The sequence below is a fragment of the Selaginella moellendorffii genome, unplaced genomic scaffold (assembly GCF_000143415.4).
Source record: "Selaginella moellendorffii unplaced genomic scaffold, v1.0 SELMOscaffold_6, whole genome shotgun sequence".
Lineage (NCBI taxonomy): Eukaryota > Viridiplantae > Streptophyta > Lycopodiopsida > Selaginellales > Selaginellaceae > Selaginella > Selaginella moellendorffii.
In genome coordinates, this window is record NW_003314267.1 from 1,784,355 (window position 1) to 1,793,173 (window position 8,819).

Below are 8,819 nucleotides of genomic sequence, written 5' to 3' on the forward strand. Positions count from 1 at the left end.
TTATTTTAGGAGTACTTAATATGCTTATTTTATGTATGTTTTAGATATAATGATATTATCTCATCATTTTGATATCTATTAATATTTACCCAAAATTAAAATATTTTAAAATGTTAGGTTATTTTAAAATTTATAGTTCTTCCACTTTGTAATTCAGTTAATAAGTTAAATTTTACTTTAAGTAAAGTTTAAAATTTTAATATTTAAGTAAATTGCAAATTGCTTAAATAAGCTAAATTAAGTTTGATAAAAATCTTAAAATTTAATGTTTTCAAAAAGTAGTATTTATAAATACATTACTAAATTAAAATTTAAAAATTATAAAATATAACTATGGACACTTAATTATTTAACTTAATAATTCATGTGATCATGCATTCTAAATAAACAATAATTAATGGAATGTATTATATCACTCTAAATGAATTGAAAATTTATTTCAAGCCTGGAATTAAAATATTTTAAAAATTCTATAATATTTCTTAAGTAATTAAAAAAGAAAATGATTGATGAACAAATTCACAATATAAATACTTGTTGTTAATAAAACAACTATATTAAAAGATATGGAAGTCCACTAAGAAGTTTTAATTTATTAATTAATTCCCATTTATTTAAATTCAGAAGAAAACTTCTAAATAATAAATATTTAAAACTTATTAACATTTTCATAAGTTTAAATTTTAAATCTGGATTTTATACTTTGAACATTGCCTACATTAAAATGAAACCATTGCTGAAAATGTAAGTAATTTAGTGTCGCTTCCTACAGACACACAAGTATCTATAGGCACTCTCCTTGGGATTGCGGCCATTGAGTGGGACTTGCTCGGCTCGGCACTCCGTTTTGCAATCCCGGCACTCGTTGTAAGTGCAGCTGGGCGCCGTCGACCCGACCATCGCTCTTCGATCACTGGGATACTGCCATTCATTTATCATCTCCGGGCCGCAAGAGAAAAAGCAAGAAATATCGATTTCTCACCTTGGGCGTTAGCGTTTGTTGCAGCAGCTTTCGAGAGACACCTATTGCAAAACAACAAAAGCGATACGCGAGATTTTTTTCCCGTGCAAAAGCTGGACTCGCTATACCTTGGATTTGTCTCGACCCATGCTCTTCCGGACAAGACGATGAGCACGAAGAGACGAGCAGCAGCAAGAGGAGTAAGGCCACCGGCATTGTCCGATCGATCGATCCTCCCCGCCGCGTGAATGTCCGTTTGTCTTTGTTCTCTCGTCGTCTCGACTGCGATTGATTGATGGAGCGATTGAGCAGTGGCCCAACGAGAAGAACAGGCGAGAATCAATCCATTGGACCCAGCAGTGGATTCACGAGATATTTTGGCGAGAAAAGGGGGCTTTTTCTCGAGAGAGAGCTCCCTCCATTGTGGTTCATACATTTTTGTTCTATCCCTCTCCAGGGGGATTTTGACATTCCAGAAACTTCCTACACCACATACAAACAAATCCAGGAGGCATAGGGCTTATGGGCAAATTAGGGCTTACGGGCAAATTAGGGCTTGTGCTTGCGCCACGATGGGGACAGAGGGTGCCCATGCCATCCAACCACAGCGCAGTGGTCCAAAGATTCCATCGCTTATCCCGATCCAGGACCACGGAAATGAATTCTCTTTAGAATCGGGTGTGTGCTTCGCGCGGAAAATGGAAGAATGAGTCGATCTCTTCGCGCCCAATTGCGAGAAAGCCCACAGTGGGTGCTCCATCGCGCGCTGAGCCGCGATTGATTGATCGGCCACGTGATACTGATCGATCGATCTCTTTCAAGCAATGTTTGCTACAATCGACGGGTTGATCGATTGAATCCACGGGTAGATCGATCGATCTCTTTCAAGCAATGTTTTCTAAAATAGACGTGTTGATCGATTGAATCCACGGGTAGATCGATCGAATCGACGGGTTGATCGATCGATTCATGCTGCCCATCAAGTGATCTGCCCCAAATTGCCACTCGCGCGCCAAAATATGAATTTAAAAAAGGTGTATATTTTTCCTTCCAAAGTTTATATAGATAAAAACACAAGAGGAGCAATCCAGATCCACACTGATCGATCCAGAGTGGAGTGAGAGATTTCTATCTTGCGTAGAAGCTCTCATTCTCCACCGATGAGATCCCATGAAACCCACTGCCGCTCTTCCTCCTCCCCTTGACACTCTTCCTTGGCGGCTGGAAGTTTAGATCGCTGCCGCTTGACGACCTCGGCTTGGAATGCGAAGAAACCAAAACATTTGCGCGCTGCGTCGGCCCCAGGATCGATGATCCACTGCTATGGCCGACGATCCTCGGCTGGAATTGGTGCTGAGGATTGGAGCCCTTGGTGGAGATCGTCGATTTGTTCGCAGCGGACGCGTAGGAGATGTCTGGATCCTGGAGAAACGCGCTGTTCATGGGATAGAGCAAGAAGTCCTTGCCCAAGTTGTCGATCTCGAAAAGATCGTTGCTGCTATCGCTGTCGTCGCCATCGAGATCACAACGATCATACGGCAATCTCTGGAAATTGCTGGAGTCACCCTCTTCGGATGAAGACAGGGAGGAGTCCCTCACGAGTTTCTTCGCGGCCGCGCGAGGGGGAGGAAATCCATACGAGTTGAGGTTGGAGCTCAGATCACGCGAGGAAGAGGAGTAATCGTGGCTGCTGCTCGTGGTGCTAGATCTAGAGGTCATGGAATCCTCGTATCTTTGATCTTTGGCCAAGGGAGGAGGAGGATTCACCGCGGCCGAGGATGGATTCATGTGTGAGAAGGAGAAATTCGCGTGCCACGACTCCGATCGGGGAGGAACAGCCATGAACACGGCAGCATTGGAGGAGTTAGTGAACGAGGGCTTGGAGATTGGCTCGACCAAGACGCTGCTAGTGCTCAATCGCGAGAGCTCCTCGTCGCCCTCCATCTCGTCGGATCCACCGGAATCGAGGACGAATCCCCAGCGCGCGCTGCGAACATGGACGTTGTGCTGCGGCTGCTCGCCCGATCCAGCTATCTCGGGGCCGAAATCCACCGACGATCGTGCGGCGTGCTGCTGGGATGGGTGGAGATTGCGAGCGTGGAAGTAGTGATCAGCCCCAAACACCGAGACATCGCATTTCTTGGAGAAGGAATCCCTCTCGCCCGCGATGATTCGAATGGTGGGCATGGCTGGAGCCGCCATCCTGTTGATCCGCGGCGTGGGCTCCCCAAAGACCTCGCCAAAGACGTGCAAGCTCCTCGCCTGGCTCTTCTTCTTGATCCCCAGCGACGAGCACGTCGACGAATATTCGCTCATACCATCGTCGTCTTCTTCTTGCTCTTGGTGGCGTTCTTCTTCTTCGTGTTCTTCCTCGTCCTCGTCGATCTCCAGGAGCCTGGGATTCAACCCAGCGCCACCGCCGTCGAGCTCGAATCTCTCCCTGGCCTTCGCGTAGCTCCTGGCGATGCTGTCCAGGCCAAAGGCGGCGTCCATGGCCTCGACCATGGGGCTGGAGAGGTACGAAAACCCCGACGATCGAGCGGCGGCGCTGTAGGAAGCGCCGCTGGCCAGATCGTCGGCGTCGGCGTCGCTGCTGCTGCTGAGGAGATTCCTGACGCTGCCGCTACCGGCGCTGCTGTTGCGGTGGAATCGCCACTCGCGGACGCTCCCACACTCGGCCATGTTGGAGGCGCTGCTGGATCGCATCGCGCCGCCGCTGCTGCTGCGGTTCTTGAGGAGGTGGCGCTCGGCCGCGGCGAGGCTGGAGAGCTCAGTGGAGACGACCGAGATGGAGGGGCTGTCGGGGACGAGAATCGCGGCGTTGTGGATGCCGCTCAGGCTCAGCAGATGATCGCGCTGGGGTTTCTGGATCAAAACATCCTTCTTGGACAAGCACAAGCCCATTTTCTTCTTCTTTCGCGATAAAGATTGGTGCTTGCAAGGGGGTTGGGAGGAATTCTATCGATCAAAAGCCCCCAAAGCTCTTCTCTTTCATTTTCTCTTTTCTTTTCTCCTTGGGAGTGAGAACTAGGGCTAGAGAGTTTCCTCCTTTTCTTGCTCTAGAGGGATGGGATGGACTACCTTTCACATAATATCTCAATGCCCACACTGGGCATTTTTGGTTGCCACCCAAATTCCAGTGAGCTACACACAAAACACTAGTTTTGCCCTCCACAAGAAAACAAAACCATCAATTCCTATGGAAAAAGCTAGAATTTATTTTAGTGGTTCCATTGATCTTGAATCTCATCAACGATACAGCTTCCAAAAGCAAATGATCATGATCCAATCAAACCCAAAGTCAAGCTTGCCATTTCTTTTATCCAAAGGACCACCAATCTGCTCAAATTGCTAGAGAGTTTCTTACAACACCCTGCTTGTTTCCATTGAGATTTTTTGGAAATCCAAAAAATTTTTGGAGAATCACCAACAAAGCTGCAGACTGCCTATGGCTAGCTGCCACCAAAAAGAAAACACACAGATATGTATGTTTAGCTCTGTGTGTTCCTGGGCTGCTCCAGTAAACAAACATTGCTCATATTTGTCCTTGCTTGGCTGGTGCTGCAGCTACATCCAAGTGAACTTTCTCTGGTGCCAATAAAAACACAACAAAGAAACGTTTAGTTACAGAATTTATTAATCAAATTTGTCTCCCACCTCCTCTTTTTCTGTGGAATGGAAATTGAAATCTTTACCCCCATTGCATGTTCTTCTGGCTGGCCAGATCTTTTCCGATCCCAATCCAGGCCCTGCTCAACTTGCTTGTTCCTTTCAAACCTCCAACTCACAACTCACCAAACTTGAATGAATTGAAAGCGAGGATCGAGGCAACCTTCTTCAGTCGTTTCCATTGCTCTCGTGCCGACTGTGGGACGGACGGATTTTCTCTAGCGCGACAAAGTTTGCTACCGGAGCTACAAACAAAACGCAAAAGAAAAGGTAAAATTCCCTTGTCAGGCAGAAAAAGAAGAACACAGCACCTTGCTTGCGTGGTTGTTGTGGTTGCGAGCGTTTCCACTGGGAACCTGATGGAGACAGAGAAAACAAAGAACAAGTCAGCAACCAACGAGCAAGAACAGATAAAAAGAAACACTTACTCGTGGGCGATGATTTTTCGCCCGGCTTTCACCCAAAAATATAATATGTTGGCCCTGGCGACTGTTTGGTTGGATGGACGGATTAGTCAAATGCAGCGAGGACGTTGCCGAATCTTTGAGCATCGTTGCACTTTGTCTCCATGTTCTCGTGACAATCCCAATTATTGGCACTGCTGGCTAGCAACGGTTTATCAAGTAGCGTAGACCACCTACGAGCAGAAACAAGTGCAAAAGAAAATGAGTGGCGATGAAAAAATGATTGAATCTATGGTGTTCAGGCCTCGATTGAGTGAGTGACGATCGACGCACGTCCGAATCAGACATGAGTAATAAGTGACCCACAGACTATTCACCGGGAGATCGGTCCAACAAACTTTGCCTGTAAAGTATTCCAATCGAACTACGTGGTGTACAGACTTCCACTTGTTACAAAAGTATTTGCGCAGTGGAAGTGCTACAAAAAAACGAATGAATTCTCAAAATCTACCTGACTTGCCGCTTTCACTTCTCGAATTGCATCTTTTCGGCTTCATCCTTCAAAGACTGGAAGAGAACGGTAGAAAGATAGCGCTCGCCAAAGCTAGGAATCACTACCTGTAAGAGATTACATTTGTGAGAAGTTTACACATTGTTAAGCTCGCCAAAATGCTAGAACTCACGCAGACGAGCTTGTTTGCATTCTCAGGCCGTCTTGCGACCCTGAGCGCAGCTACAGTTGCCGCTCCCGAAGAGATTCCAACCTGAGTAATCAAATAACATTAGCATTTAAAAGCGATCAAGTTTATATACCAATAGTCCCTCTTCTACGGCAAGTTGTCTAGACATGCGAGTAGCTTCTTCTGTTGTCACCTGAATAGAAAGTGTTTTTCAAACATTTCGTGATGCTTATATAATGTAAGCTCACTTCAAGCACTTCATCCAGGAGATTAACTTCCAAGAGTCCAGGCGCGTAAATGCCTGCACCAAGGACTCACGAGTTTAGTGCCTGCCATGAGAACGGCAAGTCATCACTGGAAGGAATCCTTCTAAAGTTTATACGCACCTGATTTGTCGGATAAAACTGCGCTCTCGGCTGGCTCGACACCACATATCTGGAATCGCAACACTCGCTTTAGTATACACATCAAACCAAAGGACCACCTTTATATTGGAATTTTGGCTTTTTAAGAACTTTCCGATGCCAGTGATCGTGCCACCGGTTCCGATAGACGCTACAAGAACATCAACTTTCCCACACGTGTCCTCCCAAATCTCGGGTCCAGTGGTTTCAAAGTGAACCTACAAGTAAAAATAAAAAGTAGAAGAGCGACTAGAGGGTATCTTCTCGTACCTTTGTGTTCGCAGGATTCTCAAACTGCTTTAGCATGTATGCATTTGGAGTCTTGCTTGCAATCTCTTGCGCCTTTTGAACGGCTCCTCTCATTCCCTTCCCCGAATCAGTGAGAGTTACCTCCGCTCCAAAAGCACGCAGCAGAATGCTACGCTCAGTGTTACTCAAAGACGCTGGCATCGTGAGCTTTAGCTTGTAGCCTTTACTGGCACTGATAAAAGCGAGTCCGATACCCGTGTTACCACTTGTGGCCTCTACGAGGACAGTCTGCGAAGAACATTACGTGAGCAAGCGTAAAATTTCACGGTCCTTAAACTACCTTTCCTGGAGCTATATCCTGCTTTGCTTCGGCATCCGCTATCATACTATAGGCTATCCTATAAAACCACAAACAGAAGCAAAATGTAAGCATGACTGACAAATTCTACGCTACTCACCTATCTTTGATGCTGCAGCAAGGCTCCATCATTTCAAGCTTGGCAGCAACGTTTGCAACACAGCCTTTCACAACCTTGTTTAGATAAACCATAGGAGTCTTCCCAACAAGCTGGAAAAATTATAGAAAAGACTAAGACACATTTTCGAAAAATTGATACATACCTGAGTGACATTGTCCGCAATATTCAAGTAGTCTTCTATCTTCACTTCCAATCCCTTCTTACCGGCATCCTTGAGCGGCGCCGTGGCGGTGTGGCCACATTTAACAGGAAATCTGCTGCTTCGGAGCCGCAATGAGGTGGATGGAGCTCCAATCGCGTCGAATCCGGCGCTGGAAATGCCGATTCCCGGCTTCTCCAGGCAAGATGGATGAGAAGAAACCGCCAGCTGCAACGCGCGGCTGCCTCCCAACATCCCCGGCACGCTCTGCTAAAGCCCTAAGCCCAGGAAAGCAAAGAACCCTAATGACTGAGCGGGAAATTCCTATTTAGGGTTCTTGAAATCTGATTGCTGGCAGTAAATATGTCAACATAATTCTTGTTACCTACAAATTCACAAGCATATCACCAGTTGAATTCATGTTTGAATCTATTGCAAGTTAAGTACAGTGTTAAGTTGGTAACCTTGGCATTTGGAAAGGAAGTGGGTTCTCAAGACTGAAGACTAGAGGGACCAAGAGTTTTCTATTGGGCCTTCATATTATTGCAGAATTTGCTTATTTGTAAGAGATAACTCGAAGCTACGGTTTGATTTAGATTTTCTGAATGTTACTAAGTGCAGCTGCCGAGAAACTTGAGAAATCACATGAAGTCAAGACATCATGTTCTGACTGAATGACTTTTATGCAGATCGTTTCACTGAGCTGAATTTTCTGCAGCTTGTGTGTCACAAATCATGAGCCAAGTCCCATTTGGCTGCTGAATCTGAATGGGGTGCCGTACGGTTAACAGATTAAGGATAGTACGTGTCGTTCGCTCCAGACACGTACACACATAAGTGCCGTTTACGTCTGGAGCAAACGACTTTTGTGCAGCACGTTGTGGTTATCTCAATATATAAGGTATGTGAGCTCGTCTATGTTAATTCTCATTCTGTAGTTTGGATAGCGAGTTCCGAGTGGATCTAGATCATATGGCATCGAAAGCAGTTGTTTGTGTGGCTTTGTTCATTTGTATGCTGCTTGTTACAAGCAGCACTGCTGGTGAGTTTTTACGTTGTTAGTCCTGCTTGGACGCTCATATTTTGATACTGTTATGATGCAGCAAAGACAGCATGGCCTGAACTTGTTGGTAAGGATGCAATCTACGCAAGGGAGCAGATTCTGGCTGACAATCCCAAGTTGGAGATTCATATTGTGTTTTATGAGGCGTGTTTAGTTACTGCAGACTTTGATAAAAACCGTGTTCGAATCTACACCGACTGCAGCAACAGGGTAGTCAGAACACCAAGCATTGGCTGAAAATAACCAAGCACTTCTGCCACTGTTGAAATGAATTTATAAGTAAATAAATGTTTTGTTGAATCAGGAGGATGCAACCACAATATGTTAGAGACAAAAGGCCATGGCAATTCTCTAGGAATTTGCAGTGTAATAGAGCCTCGTTAGGTCAGAGCTCTGATGTCATCATAGCGGAGGAAGAAAAAAGCGGAGAGAGCCGCCCACTCGCGGGCCAGAGAGGAACACCGGCGGCGTGACCGATGATGTTCGTGGCACGGAGCCGGGGCATTCGGCGGGCGGCGGCACAGCCGCTATTACCCGAGCCTGTGCCCGTGGTGGTGGTTTGGTCGGGGGGAGATTGAACACAAAGTTTTTTTTTTTTTGTTTCAATTTATCTATATCAATTTTTACTGGGTCGTCATCAACTTGAAGATTTGTTGTTTACACGCTCCAACTTTGACAGCACATTTAATTTAATTGCCCTTTTTTTTAATCAATGCTGAGAAATAGCAGCTATCAAAAAGACATTGCTAATCAAATGATAAGCAAAGTCCA

At 45.7% G+C, this 8,819-nt stretch overlaps 2 protein-coding genes and 1 pseudogene across 2 annotated transcripts; 1 reads left to right on the forward strand and 2 right to left on the reverse strand.

Annotated features, from left to right (window-relative positions):
• Positions 1–675: 675 nt before the first annotated feature.
• Positions 676–1,466, reverse strand: LOC9634611 (EPIDERMAL PATTERNING FACTOR-like protein 9). Its single transcript, XM_002965855.2, has 3 exons — positions 1,090–1,466; positions 983–1,023; positions 676–921 (listed from the first exon to the last, which is right to left on the reverse strand). The coding sequence occupies exons 1-3, from the start codon at positions 1,175–1,177 to the stop codon at positions 754–756; spliced, it is 297 nt and encodes a 98-aa protein (XP_002965901.2). The 5' UTR covers positions 1,178–1,466; the 3' UTR covers positions 676–753.
• A 2,835-nt stretch (positions 1,467–4,301) lies between these two features.
• LOC9635713 lies at positions 4,302–7,295 on the reverse strand (annotated as a pseudogene).
• Positions 7,296–7,918: 623 nt separating this feature from the next.
• LOC9635714 (subtilisin inhibitor) lies at positions 7,919–8,351 on the forward strand. Its single transcript, XM_002965513.2, has 2 exons — positions 7,919–8,027; positions 8,089–8,351. Exons 1-2 carry the CDS (start codon positions 7,958–7,960, stop codon positions 8,283–8,285), a joined length of 267 nt encoding a protein of 88 aa, XP_002965559.2. The 5' UTR covers positions 7,919–7,957; the 3' UTR covers positions 8,286–8,351.
• The last annotated feature ends 468 nt before the right edge of the window (positions 8,352–8,819 follow it).

Bases quoted from the DNA above. Each gene is read 5' to 3' on its own strand.
- LOC9634611 (XM_002965855.2), bottom strand. From the start codon at position 1,177: ATGCCGGTGGCCTTACTCCTCTTGCTGCTGCTCGTCTCTTCGTGCTCA. The intron at 1,024-1,089 runs GTATAGCGAGTC...GTTTTGCAATAG, and splicing joins TGGGTCGAGACAAATCCAAG to GTGTCTCTCGAAAGCTGCTG. The intron at 922-982 runs GTGAGAAATCGA...AATGAATGGCAG, and splicing joins AACAAACGCTAACGCCCAAG to TATCCCAGTGATCGAAGAGC.
- LOC9635714 (XM_002965513.2), top strand. From the start codon at position 7,958: ATGGCATCGAAAGCAGTTGTTTGTGTGGCTTTGTTCATTTGTATGCTG. The intron at 8,028-8,088 runs GTGAGTTTTTAC...GTTATGATGCAG, and splicing joins TGTTACAAGCAGCACTGCTG to CAAAGACAGCATGGCCTGAA.